Raw genomic sequence first — 14870 nt, 5'->3', positions numbered from 1 at the left:
AGCGCAGGCGGGGAAATGACTGTCCTGTGAGAGTGGAGTTATGTAAAGAGGAGGAGGAAGCAGAGAGAAGAGACTGTCCAGATCCTGCTGTCTTCCTGCAGCAATCTGTATCCAAACAAACTGCTCCACTTTATCTGCTGTGCTCTCAAGCTGCAGGTGTGATTAATCAGAAAGCTTGGCGCTGGGCTGCTGTTTGTCACTTAAATTTGGGGGAGGAAGACTTTTACTTTGCCAGATTAAACATGTTTCTGCCCAATATCAGCTTGCCAAAGGAAAAACTGAAAAAATGTCTAAAACTAGGTGGTCTGCACTTCACATTTTGTGAACAATATTTTTTTTTTAATAAAACAAATGCTTTTGTTGACCTTGAAAGCCATAGTTCAGGAAACACATTTGGGACGTCCCCACAGACGTCACTGTAAGATTGTTTCTGTCGACTTTTATCCCGTTAACTGACTGGGAGAGGAAAAAGAACAGATTGGACACAGACCTGTGGGACAAAATGGACTGTTGCAAAGAATAATCTGACACTAATTCACAGGAACAACCCTGATAGCATGTTCTAGCTCCTGGGTTTGCTATCTAAAAGCTCTGGCTCCCATTTGACTCATTGTGTTTGTTCACGGATTAATCAATGAAATGGAAAATTAAATACTGCTTTTCAACAGCTGCCATTCTTAAATATTCGGTTTACTGACGGCAAATGAACGATAATGGTTGCATATTAATTTTCCATTGACTGGAAAAACAAACAACCCACTTCCACCGGACAGCAAAGGAAAATGTCTGGTTCTGGGAAGATTGCAACAAAAACAACACAATACTTTAGGAAGTGAAAGATTTTTATTGCACGCCTTCAAATTAAAACGTGACACATCAGAAAAATCTATTTTGTCACTTGTGTGCACGATGTGATGGAAAATATGGTGGACAGAAGCTCAGCGAGTGCTCCACCTTCTCAGTGTCTGTCCAACACTTCAGCTCAGTCCTGAATTCTTTTCCTCTGTGAACTTGAATGTTTACTTTTTATCCAAGTGACAGTTATGACCTGAGACGCTGAGCTACTGCTCAGACTCAACAGGCCTCAGTTGGTATGTTAAAGTTCATAATAGCATAATTAGAAAAAGACTGAACAAGTACAATACAGCTTGGTTGGAAGGGTTTCCAGAAGTCTCTTGCTTCTAAAAAGAAGGCAGCACAGCTTAGGTTTGCAAAGCTGCATCTGAATAAGAACAAGAACAATGTGCTTTGAACAGATGGAGATGTTTGATCATAATGCACATAAAGCACCACGTTGGGACAAAACCCAGAAACCTCATGCCAGCTGTGACCACAGTGGTGGAGGGATGGGGAAAACTGAGCGATGTCTTTAGAGTTTTATCTTCCTTTTGCAGACCTGAGGTGCTTCAGTGAAGTGTTAGCTCTATATTTGTGTCAAAATCTGAATTTTATGAAATCTGAGAACATTTCAGTCTGCACAGGTCCAAATAAGTGAAGCATAATATAGGAAACAGTTAATAAACGACTTGTATCACAAGTTTAAAATCTACATTAAGACACAGAGCACATCTCAGCCAGCTTGCTCTTCTTCCTCCTCTTCTTCACAGGAGTCACCTGTTGGGAAACTGCTGCACTTTGAGCATCATGTCTACAGCTCCCCCCCTGCTGTTTTCTGTGTCCTTCGTTGTTTGTTTCCAGCCAGACGTCCCGGGGCAGATTATCGATGAGCTCGTAGAGGGTGAAGATGCTGAAGCAGATTTCGTCGTAAGCTGTTTTGGTACCACACTCAAACAGGCAGGCGAAGGCCACAGCAGGTGGGGCTCCAGGTGAGGGTGACAGCTCCAGGTAGGCCAGGTCAGAGTATGCGCTCGGCCCATCATAGATCACCCAGGGGCCACGCCAGCTGTCTGGATCACGGGGGAAAAGGCTGAGGAACAAGCCCAGGTTTTTGCGTGCAGTCGTCCATGTTGGGTGGGAATATACTACCCACGTAGGAGTCAGGAAATCCGGAGGGGCTTCATGAGGAGGTGGGATGGAGCTGGTGGTGCTGGAGCTGTTTGCTGACACTGAAAAGGCTACAGAGCTGGTACTCGACTTGGAGAGACTGGACTCTGTGGTGCAGGATGTCCAGTGTCTGGAGAGCCGTACAGGTCGCTGTAAATCGTTGCTAAGACTCTGACACAGATTTAACGGGGCAGGAAATCCAATAATACTCCCATGACAACCATTTCGAGGCTCCACCAACCGCTGCACCAGCTGCCCCTCCTGAAACACGGCTCCATCATCCAGACTGAGGGCCTGCACTCTGTACCCGAGAGGGCTTCGAGCATTACAGTATAACACGTTAGTCCCATCCTCTTCGTCCACAGACACCATCTGACACTCCACGGTCTCTGGTCCTGGGACCGCCTCTCCAAAGCGCCAGGTTCTCCCGTGGGTGTCACTGTGAAAGCAGAATGAGTGGGGAGTGGTCTGGCAGAGGTGGCCGAAGCACTCTTTGCACTCGATGTGGTAGGCGTAGGCAGGAATGAGCAAACGGCCCGACTTCAGCTGGATGCCGTGGCCCGGGCCGAGAGCGAAGGTGGCCCATTCTGCCAGGAAGGAAGCAGAATTGGGACTGTGGATTTTGTCATCTTGTGACTCTTACTTAGATCTTTTTGTTGAAGACAAAGAGGCTGTTTCCAATTTAACTGGAGATAAATAATACCACAATGCTTTTTCGAATGAGCCTCACCTTTAATAGTGTCTCCTATGACCTTCTTGGTGAGGTCGGTGACGGGACTCCAGGTGTCGCCATCATCAGTGCTGGAGACGTAGCACAGTCTGGTCACGTTCTTCCCTGTCACCAGCTGATAGGACTCTGAGGTGTGACCCAGAACAGCGATGAAGAACAGAAAGAGAGTGCCCGTGAACTCATCGTAGACCGGGCACGGGTTCATGGATCGGTGGCCTGGCAGGAAAGCAGTGCCCAGAACACGGATGTCCTCCCACTGCAGACAAACGACGATTGAGAAGAATCACAGGAGACACAAGAAATGATGCTTCTCACGTCTGTTTGATTTTACTTAAAATGCCTGTTCAGTCAAATTACAAAACAAGAGTTAAAAAAAAGATTTTAATTATTTAATTTTTTTTTACAAACTTCATATGCGACTGGGGAGAGTGCCCGCCCTATGGAAGACATCCTGCATCGTCCCGGTCCCCAAAAAGAACCGGCCCAATGAGCTGAATGACTTCCGACCGGTGGCACTGACGTCACATCTTATGAAGACTCTAGAGCGGCTCTTCCTCAACCTCCTCCGACCACAGGTACAACATGCCCAGGACCCACTACAGTTTGCATACAAGGCGGGTGTCGAAGTGGAGGATGCCATCCTGTACCTCCTACACAGAGCCCACTCACACCTGGATGGGGGAAAAGGCACGGTCAGGATCCTGTTTCTTGACTTTTCCAGTGCCTTTAATACCATCCGGCCCTGTATGCTTCAGGAAAAACTGAACAGGATGGAGGTGGACCCCTGCCTGGTGGCTTGGATCTCCGACTACCTCACCGACAGACCACAGTACGTCAGGCTGAAGGACATCACGTCTGACACAGTGGTCAGCAGCACAGGAGCACCACAGGGAACTGTGCTGTCCCCTCTTCTCTTCACCCTGTACACCTCTGACTTCTGCTACAACTCTGAATTATGCCACATTCAGAAGTTTGCAGACGACACGGCCATCATGGGGTGTATCTGGGATGATCAGGAAGAGGAGTACAGAAGTCTGGTGAGGAACTTTGTCGCATGGAGTCACACAAACCACCTGCAACTCAACACCTCAAAGACTAAGGAACTGGTTGTGGACTTCGGGAGGTCCAGAGAAGGTCCACTGCCGGTTCAGATAGAGGGGGAGGAGGTGGAGGTGGTCAACAAGTACAAGTACCTCGGGCTGTGGGTGGACAATAAACTGGACTGGTCATGCAACACAGAGCACCTGTATAAAAAAGCCCAAAGCCGACTGTACTTCCTCAGGAGGCTGAGGTCTTTTAACATCTGCAGGAAGCTCCTGAGGATGTTTTACCAGTCAGTGGTTGCTGGAGTACTTTTCTATGCTGTGGTGTGCTGGGGGAGCAGCACAGCAAAGAAGGACTCATGCAGGCTGGAGAAACTGATCAGGAGGGCTAGCTCTGTGGTCGGCATGAAGCTGGACACTCTGGTGACAGTGGCAGAGAAAAGCACACTAAAGAAACTGATGGACATTATGAACAATGCTGGGCATCCTCTGCACACGGCCATAAACAACCAGAAGAGTCTGTTCAGTGACAGGTTGCTTCTCCCCAAGACAAGAACTAACAGACTTAAAAACTCCTTTGTCCCACACGCCATCAAACTGTTTAACTCCTCTCTGGAGGGGAGAGGGAGGGGAAACAGGAGGACAAAGGAGGGGGGAACAACTAAGCTGTAGTGCCTCTTCACCTCACTGTACAATACCTTGTGCAATACTTTTTGTAAATAGTCAACAGTGCAATAGACTCAATACTTGAAATGTGCAATTCACTTGTATTTTTATTTTTTATTCCTATTTATTCTATTTATCCCCTTTGTATATTTTATTTATATTTGTCTCTGTATTTATATGTGTGTGTATGTGTGTGTATATATATATATATATATATATATATATATATATATAACAATTCTGTAACTGTAACTTCGGTCGTTGCTGTGCTTTTTTTTTGGAAGTCGAATTTCCCAGAGGAACCCACCCGAGGGATTAATAAAGTTCTATCTTATCTTATCTTATCTTATATTTAGAGGATTATAGAATCTGAAAATTACATTTAAAGTCTGTTATTGTTTTTTATTTTTGTACTTTATCAGCCACACTTGGTTAAAATACTTGAATAAAATCTTCAGTATATTTATTTTTTATTGTACCACTTATATTTGCACTGAATGATATTAAATCATTATAGGTGCCATAAAACTTGCTTTACAGTCTGATTTAATTCGTTGAATCTAAAACAAGACTATCAAAATTTTCCCAACTCACTGTTACTTTGTAAAGTCACTATTTTTCTTATTATAACCTGTTAAAATATTGACCTTTTCTTCCTACATTTGTTTACTTTTCTGCCTATGTCAGGCTATAGATTTTTAGAAGAAGTACTTGTTATCAAACTTCTGATTGTAAAAATGTACTTAAGCTCCAGTATTTATATGTGCACAAGTTTTAATTGTACAGCCCTGAGCCAGTGAGCATTGAGTATCACTGACTTCCACATAGCTCCTGTAGAAAGTGCCTTTCCTCACGACCAGCAGGTGAGCCTGAGAGTCGGACGGGCTGAGCCTCTCCTCACAGAAAGCCAGAAAGGATCTGGAGCGGGGCAGGTAGAGCAGAGCTGGGACTCTGTACGTCACTCCGTTCGGCTCCTTGTGGAAAAGCACAGATCTGGCTGGAAAATATGGCGACCTCATTCTCTCTGCTGTGTGAATATTTTCATGCACCGCCAAATCGTCTGAAATGGAGAGTTAGAAGCAGCTTTACTGGACAAGCAGGCATGCAGTTTCCAGTAGCTCTGTCTGAAGGTGCTCAACAACAAATGGACAGGACGATAAATAAAGATATGGTTGAAGCCTATAAAGGACAAAAACACTAAAGAAAAGCAAACACAGGTATACAGTTCACTTGAGAGGTAAGTTACCAGTATTTAAATGCATATAAATGAATATTTTCAAAGTAAGATTCTTTTCTGGCCCATCTAAATCAACTCAATTCAGTAGCTGCTGCATCAGAATCTGCCAGGAGCAGCTTATCTTCTGAAATAATTGCTGGAAAAAGTCCAATGGTAGCAGAAGGTAATTCATTTGTCACTAATGTGAATTCTGTTTGCCACCTCGACCATGACTGCACCATCAGAATGTTTATGTTCAGAGTTTTTGATAGTTATGGAGAAAAATACAGTCTCATTCAAGCACGATGTGCTAAATATTATTCCACCTCAAAAAGACGTTGCTTACTTTACACCGAAGATATCGCAATATTACAAAAATATATTTAAAGAGTGACTAGAATAGCGGTCCACTGTGTTACACAACTGGGGAGGTCGTGTTTAACTGACAAATAGACTGCGTGTGACCAAACCTTCAACTGTGAAACAACCTGACAACAAGGTCAGCATCACATTTCATCAGCACATTTCTGCCTCCTAATTCAGCCTTCCCACTGTAACAGCACTGTGAGGATGCAGCTCACTAATGCACAGTTTATGATCAAAAAAGGTAAATGTTGCACAGTACTTACATTTACAGTGCTCTGTGCTCCTGCAGCTTTGTCAGGGTGTACAGCATGTCTCAGTACTTGAATGAAGGGCTGACAATGTAATGTGTGTGTGTGAGGGTCTGAAAGCTCCGGCCTCCCCTCTCTGTTTCCTATTCAGTGCAACATGGTGCTCACTGACCCAGAAATGGCCCACACTCATCAGATCTACAGCTTTGGATGAATCAGCGAAGAACAGCCAATGAAGGCCAGGCGGGGAGGGGAGTGGGGGCACGCTGAACAATGACCTGATGAACTGCCTCTTCTCTGCTTTCCTTTTTCATGTCACGCAGAATATGTAATAGGCTATGTGTTACTACTTTCTGTGTAAAGCATTAGCTCTGCCGGCTTGCACATCTGTTCAAGAAAGCTTTGACATTCTGTGCATGGAGATGACTATCGATCATCGATATATACACATGTATATATATACACATGTATATATATACACATGTATATATACACATGTATATATATACACATGTATATACACACACACACACACACACACACACACACACATATACATATATATATATACATATATATAAGTGGCTTTGTAGCCTCTAATAAACTAATAAACCCCATTTAACGCAGACAGAACATCAGCTTTTTACCCTGAAACTCACTTCGCAGGCAGTACTTTGCTCCAATTTTGCAGAAAAGGAAAAGAAAATTAATTATTTGAATATACTATTTAAATGCTTGATGTAATAAATATGATAAATAAATAATAAATATTAACGCAGATAAGTTTAATATAAGAAAGAAAAAAATCCTCGCTGATGCCGCCTGACAAGCTAAACACAGGGCTAAATCTTAAAACGTGTACGTGACGACATCAACAGGCGACTCAGCCTCACATGGCAACCTGCTGAAGTTTTAAACGTCTCTAGAAGGTAGTGTAATTTCTCTGTTCTCGGTGTAGTCACGTTATAAATCAACTGTAATCGGTAAATTCAGGTCAACGTGTTTGTTACCGCCGTCAAAGCGTCAGCTGGACAAGTTAAAAATTAGCGGCTGAGCTAGCAGGTTAGCACAGTTGGACTTGATTTTCTGTTTGTAGCAACTTCTTTCATTATTGTGGTTTGTATGAAGTAATAATCCAATCTACAGGCTCATCCTTTATATGCGAGTGAAATACAATTTAAGTATTTGGAAAACCGCTCCTGAGCGCATTTAAATTCAGTGTTTTTGGACTTCTTTTCTTTTGCGTATTTGTCACACGTACAGGTTTCATGTCCCCAAACAAATATTCCTATTAGACAAAAATAATCTGAGTAAATACAAGATGCAGTTTTTACATAATAATTTCATGATCCAAACCTACCTGGCACTGTGTTGTTAAGTAAAAGTAGGCTTGGTGTACATCTAGAAATATGTCTAATTCTTCTCATTAACCTACATTTTACAGGGTCAGCATGGCCAGGCAGTGGTCTGAGGGCCACTCCACTTCCATTCTCTGTGTAGGGGTGTCTATGGGCCCTGAAACTCTCATTGCTTCAGGCTCTGAGGGTGGAGAGGTCACAGTGTGGAGCCAGGAGGGCACCATCGTAGGCCGCATCACTCTTTCTGGTGAAGAAGACAGCACAAGCGTTGTGTTCTCACCTTCAGCTCCAAACCAGCTGTTTGTAGCACATGGAGATGCAGTTAGTGTGCTTGACCCAAGGAGCCTGAAGGGTCCCGTAGAGGAGTATCAGGCTGCAGGGGAGGAGGAGATCAACGCTTTAGCACTGAATGAGACCAGTTCGGCCCTGGCTGTGGCGGATGATTCCGGGGCTGTGCGGGTGTTGGAGGTTCCTGGAGGAAAAGTTTGCAGGACTCTGCGCAGACACACCAACATCTGCTCCTCTGTTGCTTTTCGGCCTCACAGGCCCAACAACCTGGTGTCTGCCGGACTCGACATGCAGGTGAGAAAACGTTTACCTACTTATTTCCTGTTACTAACATTTCTTTCCTGACATTAGCTTTGTTGGTCTCTCAGGTGATGCTGTGGGGTCTGCAGAAGACCCGCCCTCTGTGGACCCTCAACCTTCAGGATGTGGCAGAGGAGGAAGGCGACCAGCAGCAGCGACCTGGTCAGCTCTTCAACCCGCCGCTGGCCCACTGCGTTTCTGTCTCGAGCTGTGGAAATATTTTGGGGTGCGCAGCAGAGGACGGGCGGGTACACCTGATGCGGATCGGGAGCGGCTCAAAACTGGAGCAGCACGGAGCGTTTAAAGCCCACAGCCAGGGAGCCTCGCAAGCCCACTTTGTTAACTTCCTCTCCCATCCATACTGGCTCATCACTGGTGGAAATGACAGCCAGGTTGCATTATGGGACCTCAGCAAGCACCCAGTGGTGGCTCCAGAGGGGAAAATTCAAAAGACAGCACCCCATCGAAGGAAGGGTAAGAGCAAAGCAAAGAGGAAGGAGCAGTCCCAGGAGAAAACAAAGACTGATGCACAGAAGGATGAGGCTGAGGGGAGCGATGAAGCAGGAGCAGCAGGAAGTGCAGAGGAGGTGACGGAGGATAAGTCTGGGCCTAAACTGAGCATCAGCCATGGGGACAAGGTGAACTGGCTGTGTCCTACTGTGCTGAAAGGAGAACCAAGTGTGATAGTTGCAGATCAGAGCTCCAGTCTGACAGTCTACCCTCTCTCTTAACTGGACACTAAACAGCTTTTTTATTTTCCCTCACAGCAGTTCATCTTTTAGAAAACCTTTTTTCCTCATCTGTTTGTTGATTGAGACAGAGTTATGTTTTTGGTTTTCCTTCTTAAAATCTGTTAACATTTTGAAAAAAAATAAGCCCAACCGGTATTAATCTATAGAGCAGCAAACATAAAAAAAATCTGCATGAGAGTCCACAATGTAATAAACCAGAGGTTAGTTATTTTGGAGTCTCGTTTACTGCAGGCTTATTTATGAGGTTTTGTGTGTGTGTGGCCCTATAAAAGTATCTCTTTTAAATACACGTTCTATCTCTGAATAGATTTGTTATGCTTTTATAAACAAGTTCTTCATTTTTCTGGATTGTAATTGTGCCACATCTGACAGAAGAAATCTGCATTTCATGTTTAACAGTTTTTAATGAAGCCACCCCAATCCAAACCAGGTGGCCAACAGAAATCAAAGCACAGTAAATGAAAGCTGGCCCCACAGACATCAGAACAAAAAAATGATTGCAGACAGCCACACATGCATTTGAATTGCTGCCACATGAAAAAAAGCATAAAAAATAAAAGCACATCCCATGTGAAAGAAGAACTGGGATTTTCTGGAATACATGTTAATGATTAAGTCCTGTTTGCTGCTTATGAATTGCCACAGGCTGACTCTGGGATACACAACTCCAAAAAAAACAAAAAACAAAAGCAAAAAACAGAAGGAAACGCTGGATCAAGGTTTAACCGTCAGGGATCTCATCACTCTGTCCAGTTCCTGAGTGAAGCCACAAGGAGCAGATGTGTTCAAATACCTGGTTAATGAAACTGAAACTACACAGGAGACGTGAAGAAGAGCGTGCAGGCAAGATAATTTGGAGACTGTGGGAATAACAAGAACAGGTGGAAGACTTCAAGAGGTTAAGACATGGTCTGTGTGACAGGAGTAGGATGCTGGGGATGTATTGCATGGCGACACTAAAGAAGAAGACGACTGCTCCCTCTTCCTGGACTGCATTTCACTGACACACCACACACATCAGCATCAAGCATCAAAAACTGTGGTTTTTGTTTCCAAACCAAACCCGAGAACTACAAACAGCATTCTGCTCTCTTAACGCCAACAAAACATTAAAGTACATTCATTGGAAATGTTCTGCATTCATGCAGCACTTTCAAAGAAGGGAGCATCATTCTTCCACAAACAAGAAAAACACAACAACGACACATGAAAAGGCACGAGACTGAGCAAATTCACGCCCGTCTGATTTAACAAGGCAGCTTACAGCTCAGACGGCACGAGAAAGGCTTAATAAAAATCCACTGGTGGTAAAATCTTTGACAATATTTCTTCTAGTCTAACAAAAAGTTTTTAAGCTGCACGTCACAAATCAATCAAATGGAAGCTTTTTAAAGTGGAAGTTTCACTGAGTAAGCAGGATCACTTCACAGCACTGTAGAGATCGTTTCCACAATCACTTACTAATAGCCTACTAAATCTGCCTGGATGTCTTCCACTGTTAAAATCCTTTCATGTCTTGCAAGAACAGGTTTAAATAAAGTTAACAGGCGTGAGGCGTTTCACCCCTCTGATTACTGAGAGGTGCAGGCGATGTTGGCGTGGTCTCACATTTTGGAGGTTTGTGCCTTTAGGGCAATGTGCACTGAGCAGATGATGTTTACAGTTTGGCCAGGGCCTTCTCCAGCAACTCCATGTCTGCATCCCCCCCGTCTTCACCCTTGCTCCCGCGGGCGCTGCACTCCACAAACTCCACCTTCATGGGCAGCTGGCTGAACTCAAAGTCTTTGCCTTTTTTGCCCAGGTACATGCTGCCGCCTACGGAGCCGTCCTGAGAACTCAGTGCTGCCGAGCGAGTCACTCTCAAGGTATTCCTGCAAGACAATGAGACATCGTTAAAGAAGAATCGTTTACTGCTCAGCAGACCTGCAGGGTTTATTTTAGATTCAAGATTTAAGTGGCAGACATTAAAACCCAGTACCGGTACTATGTCTCTGATGTGGCCTTATACAGTCTTTGTGTGTTTGTCCTTACAGGTGATGACTCCCACTTCTATTGTCTCTTGACTGGCCTCTAAGACACCACATTATTTTAGCTAATTAACTTTTTGCCTTTTCTCTTCTGTAGTTTTCATTTTGTTGCATTCTGATCTTTTCTCTTACCAACCAGTCATAGCTGATGGCTGCTCGTCCCCGAGTCTAGTTCTCTTAAACGGAAGTCCTTCCTCCTCACAGTCATCAATATCTTTCTGTTAGGGGATCCTTGCCTTGTTGGGGGTTCCTCTTTAAAATGTTTAAAATGTATTTATGTCTCTAGAGAAACTAAAGAACTAGTTCTTTAAAAATCCAACTTGACTGAATCAATAGGCGCCCAGATTTCTAGTCAATATTTTTTACATTATGAAAATATATAATACATAAAATAATCTAGGGGAAACATTTAAGGCAATAAATAAATAAATAATCTGGGTTGTACTAAGTGGCCCTGATTTTAGCCTAAGCCAAACTGCCAAACTCCCATCTTGGATTTGGTGTAAGGCTAAGATCCACGTACTGATAAATTTAGCAGAACAACATTGATTGTTGAAATACATCTATTGTTTTAGAGGTCATATTTAGAATAATATGCACAATGAAGACTACATTAAACAATGTAAACATATATTATTCTCTGGACTGTGGGAGGAAGCCAGCTGTGAGGCAACTGTGCTATTTATGGTGTGGAGTTTGCATGTTCTCCCCGTGTCTGTGTTGGTCCTCTCTGGGTGCTCTGCCTTCCTTCCACAGTCCAAAGACATGCAGTTAGTGGGGTTAGGTTAACCGATGAGTCTAAATTGGCCATAGACGCGAATGTGAGTGTGAATGGCTGTTTGCCCCTCTGTGTTAGGCCTGGCGACCTGTCCAGGGTGTATCCCGCCTCTTACCCTATGATACCTGGGGTAGGCTGCAGTAACACATCACAGTCCACATTAAACACACACGTCCAACAGTCTGCCGTAACAGGTTCATAATAAATACAGGATCAGTCACTGGCTTATGAGTGGAAATATTAATAAATTGGCATAATTACAACACAAAAACTGAAAAAGAACAAAGTGAAAAACAAAAACAAAATGTCATATCTGCAACAATCTTTGAATCCTGCTATGTAGCATTCATTATTTTTTGTGGTTTTATTTATTTACACTGAGAGCCAAGAAAAAGTTCCACTGCTTTGCAATGGACAATAAAGTTTTATTGTTGCAATGCTCCCAAAAATATTTATTGTATAAGAAGACAACAAAACAGCGTTACTTACAGCTCCTTTTCCAGCTGCTGCTGAATCAGTTTAGCAGATTTTGCCATGGTGATGTCTACAAGATAAAGACACCAGTGAATAACCTGGATGTACTCAGAGTAAGCAGTGAAGGCTCAGATATTAGGACATTCCTGTCTCGGAATGTGACTGTACACTCAGTGAACTGCAATTACCTTATGTGACAGAAAACTATGAATCCTTCTATTTAAACATGAAGAAAAAAAAAGTTTCCCCCAGCTCTCTAAAAACTTTCTGAGGGTTGCTGTACCTTGTTTGTTGCACGCCACCACGAGAGCCGGGGCGTTTCTGGTGATCACGGCGTCCGTCAATAACACGTACAAGAACTCGGCCACGTCTCTCACTTCCTTCTGGAAGATCGCGCTGTCCACTACAAACACAATCGCTCTGAAAAAGAGGACAAGGTGATGATAAGACAGATGTGATAAGGATGGAAACAAGGGGACAATTACTTTTTTCACACGGGCAGGTAGGTTTGGATAGCTTTTCCCCCCTAATCAATTAAGTCATGATGTTAATACTGCACTGTGTATGTACTCAGGTTATTTCTAACATTAAAGTGTGTTTGATGATGCAAAACATGTAAGGGTAAAAATGGCTTCACCATCCTTTCTATACAGTCTATGGTCAGAACATTTCATTCTGTGGAAGCAGTCAGCGTTATTCCATTCACCTGTCAGCGGTTCACACATGCATCACCTCACAGATCGTCCTGCTCTCACCTGGCCGCGGACTTGAACTTCTCCAGGTACTGAGGACGGAGGCTGTCGTGGCCTGGCAGGTCTATGAGAGTCCAGGTGCTGCCCTGCAGACGGAGTGGAGAAAAACAGCGGTGTGAATCCCACCCTCACACGAGTTACTTCTGTCCACCAACGGTCCTCAACTCACCCTGTCATTTTTGGCTTTGTATGGAGCACTGCTGTCAGTGATGGAGGTCTGTGTCCGCTTGAACTTTCCAGACAGCAGCTGCCAACACATGAAAAGCACAAAAAGAAATAAGCAAGCAAACAAACATGAGCTGCCCCCCACCGGGCTTCCGGGGTCTGTCTCAGCCTTAACTCACCCGGCTGAAGAGCAGGGTTTTCCCCGAGTCACACAGCCCCACCAGGAGCACGGAGGTGCGCACAGTCTTACTGGTGAGGAAGTACTTCAGAAAGACTGCAAACACAAACCAAAGGACACACATTCAGTGACTGATTCTCAACGTATCAAAGGCACTTGCCGTCCGTTAGCCAAAAATGTGTGGTAGCTCTAAGTTTGAATGACTTCCCGTGAAACCGACAGCCGTTGTTAGCTTCTTAGCTTGCTACTTAAGCTAAAGTATTTAAAACATATATTAATTTATTAAAACAGCGCATGTTATTGTATTTCAATGTTAAAAAGCCCTGCTCACATATCAGGTTTATCACAGACCCGCTGTTTGCGGCTAACGGGGCTAAGCTACACGCTCGGCCTAGCCTGCTAAGCTGCTAAGATGACTTCTTACCACAGGTGATAACAACCACCGCCAAAGCGACGATAACTCCGATCAGGAAGACCGGGTCCTGCTCTTCCAGCTGCTGCCGCAGGGACTCGATGTAAGGTTCAAACGGAGATCCTGCCATCTCCACGTCTGCTTTCTCTCCCACGTTTCCACCGGTGCTGTGTGCTTCCATCAGTCCGTCCAAGCTGCTCTGAAATGAGACACGTCTCCTTTCCTCTGAAGCCTGTAGGGAGCCACAGCGACCAGCAGGGGGCGCCCGCCGCTCAGGACATTCTCCGCTATGGGTCTGGATCACAGACTGTATGTAAAAGACATTACCTGGAGTGCTGGAACCAGCTAGAGGTAAATGACAGTTTCATGCCATGTTTATTTCTCTGGAAGTAAATGGAAGATAGTTTTCATGAGGAAAAGAGGAAAAAACTGTACCTGGTAATGTAAAAGGTCAAAGGTTACTCAAGCCAAACGACGCAGTTCTCTTAGGGGATGAGGAAGTATAAAAACAAACAGCTAATTTTAACACGCAGGAAGTGAACTGAAATCAAGCATACACTGCAAATCCGGTGTAGTCCTCCATCTCCTTCTGACATTTAACGGTCACCACAGCGGATCATCTGCCTCCACCTCACCTAAAGCCTAGCATCCTCCTCTGTCACACCATCCTCCTTTGTCATGTTTGTAGTGATGTCCTCCTTTACTACACGCACGAATCTTTGCGGACCTTTCTTCCAGCTAGCTGCTCCATCCGTTTTTCAGTATATCCACTGTCCCTCCTGAGAGCTGATCTGAGCTGTTCCTCTGATGTACTTATTTCTCATCCATTCTGGCCATTCCCAATAAAAAACCTTTACATAAACCTCCCCTTTCACTCTTGCTGCTAACCTTCTGTCACAAATCACTCCTTATACTCATCTCCACCCACTCCACCCTCCTTGCACTCGCTTTTTCTCTTCTCTTGTGCCCATATGTTGATTTGGATGGGATTTAAATGCCACCTTCACTACATCTGCTCCTTGCACCTTCACCTTTTCTCCTGCCTCCCTCTCATTCACACACACAAAATATATTCCTTCTTGCTTCTACTCACTTTTTTTGGTCTTCTCTCCA

The 14870-nt window shown here is 44.2% G+C and overlaps 3 protein-coding genes across 4 annotated transcripts; 1 reads left to right on the top strand and 2 right to left on the bottom strand.

The window, feature by feature from the left end:
- Positions 1 to 830: 830 nt before the first annotated feature.
- On the bottom strand, positions 831 to 6435 carry neu4 (sialidase 4). Its single transcript, XM_004543629.5, has 4 exons — positions 6289 to 6435; positions 5262 to 5503; positions 2735 to 2990; positions 831 to 2591 (listed from the first exon to the last, which is right to left on the bottom strand). Exons 2-4 carry the CDS (start codon positions 5460 to 5462, stop codon positions 1552 to 1554), a joined length of 1497 nt encoding a protein of 498 aa, XP_004543686.1. The 5' UTR covers positions 5463 to 5503; positions 6289 to 6435; the 3' UTR covers positions 831 to 1551.
- A 636-nt stretch (positions 6436 to 7071) lies between these two features.
- On the top strand, positions 7072 to 9660 carry wdr53 (WD repeat domain 53). 2 transcript variants are annotated; one of them, XM_004543632.5, is made up of 3 exons: positions 7072 to 7202; positions 7718 to 8213; positions 8288 to 9660. In XM_004543632.5, exons 2-3 carry the CDS (start codon positions 7725 to 7727, stop codon positions 8948 to 8950), a joined length of 1152 nt encoding a protein of 383 aa, XP_004543689.1. In that variant the 5' UTR covers positions 7072 to 7202; positions 7718 to 7724; the 3' UTR covers positions 8951 to 9660. The 2 variants fall into 2 exon arrangements, with proteins under 2 accessions (XP_004543689.1, XP_004543690.1); XM_004543633.3 differs by having other exon boundaries at positions 7198 to 7335.
- Positions 9661 to 9947: 287 nt separating this feature from the next.
- On the bottom strand, positions 9948 to 14015 carry srprb (SRP receptor subunit beta). Its single transcript, XM_004543634.6, has 7 exons — positions 13770 to 14015; positions 13347 to 13441; positions 13172 to 13249; positions 13006 to 13088; positions 12534 to 12670; positions 12266 to 12320; positions 9948 to 10842 (listed from the first exon to the last, which is right to left on the bottom strand). Exons 1-7 carry the CDS (start codon positions 13936 to 13938, stop codon positions 10629 to 10631), a joined length of 831 nt encoding a protein of 276 aa, XP_004543691.1. The 5' UTR covers positions 13939 to 14015; the 3' UTR covers positions 9948 to 10628.
- Between the last annotated feature and the right edge of the window lie 855 nt (positions 14016 to 14870).

Source organism: Maylandia zebra, linkage group LG14 (genome assembly GCF_041146795.1).
Source record: "Maylandia zebra isolate NMK-2024a linkage group LG14, Mzebra_GT3a, whole genome shotgun sequence".
Taxonomy (NCBI): Eukaryota; Metazoa; Chordata; class Actinopteri; order Cichliformes; family Cichlidae; genus Maylandia; species Maylandia zebra.
The sequence above is the reverse complement of the archived record's forward strand: the minus strand, read 5'-3'. Positions and strand labels throughout refer to the sequence as shown.

Excerpts from the sequence above, each read along its gene's own strand:
- srprb (XM_004543634.6), bottom strand. The coding sequence starts at position 13,938 with ATGGAAGCACACAGCACCGGTGGAAACGTGGGAGAGAAAGCAGACGTG. Across the intron at positions 12,321-12,533 it reads GGTGGCGTGCAACAAACAAG|ACATCACCATGGCAAAATCT; the intron begins GTACAGCAACCC and ends TTTATCTTGTAG. Across the intron at positions 10,843-12,265 it reads CAGCAGCTGGAAAAGGAGCT|GAATACCTTGAGAGTGACTC; the intron begins GTAAGTAACGCT and ends ATTGTCTTGCAG.
- neu4 (XM_004543629.5), bottom strand. The coding sequence starts at position 5,462 with ATGAGGTCGCCATATTTTCCAGCCAGATCTGTGCTTTTCCACAAGGAG. Across the intron at positions 2,991-5,261 it reads TCTACAGGAGCTATGTGGAA|TGGGAGGACATCCGTGTTCT; the intron begins GTCAGTGATACT and ends GTTTGTCTGCAG. Across the intron at positions 2,592-2,734 it reads CATAGGAGACACTATTAAAG|AATGGGCCACCTTCGCTCTC; the intron begins GTGAGGCTCATT and ends CCTTCCTGGCAG.
- wdr53 (XM_004543632.5), top strand. The coding sequence starts at position 7,725 with ATGGCCAGGCAGTGGTCTGAGGGCCACTCCACTTCCATTCTCTGTGTA. Across the intron at positions 8,214-8,287 it reads CTGCCGGACTCGACATGCAG|GTGATGCTGTGGGGTCTGCA; the intron begins GTGAGAAAACGT and ends TTGGTCTCTCAG.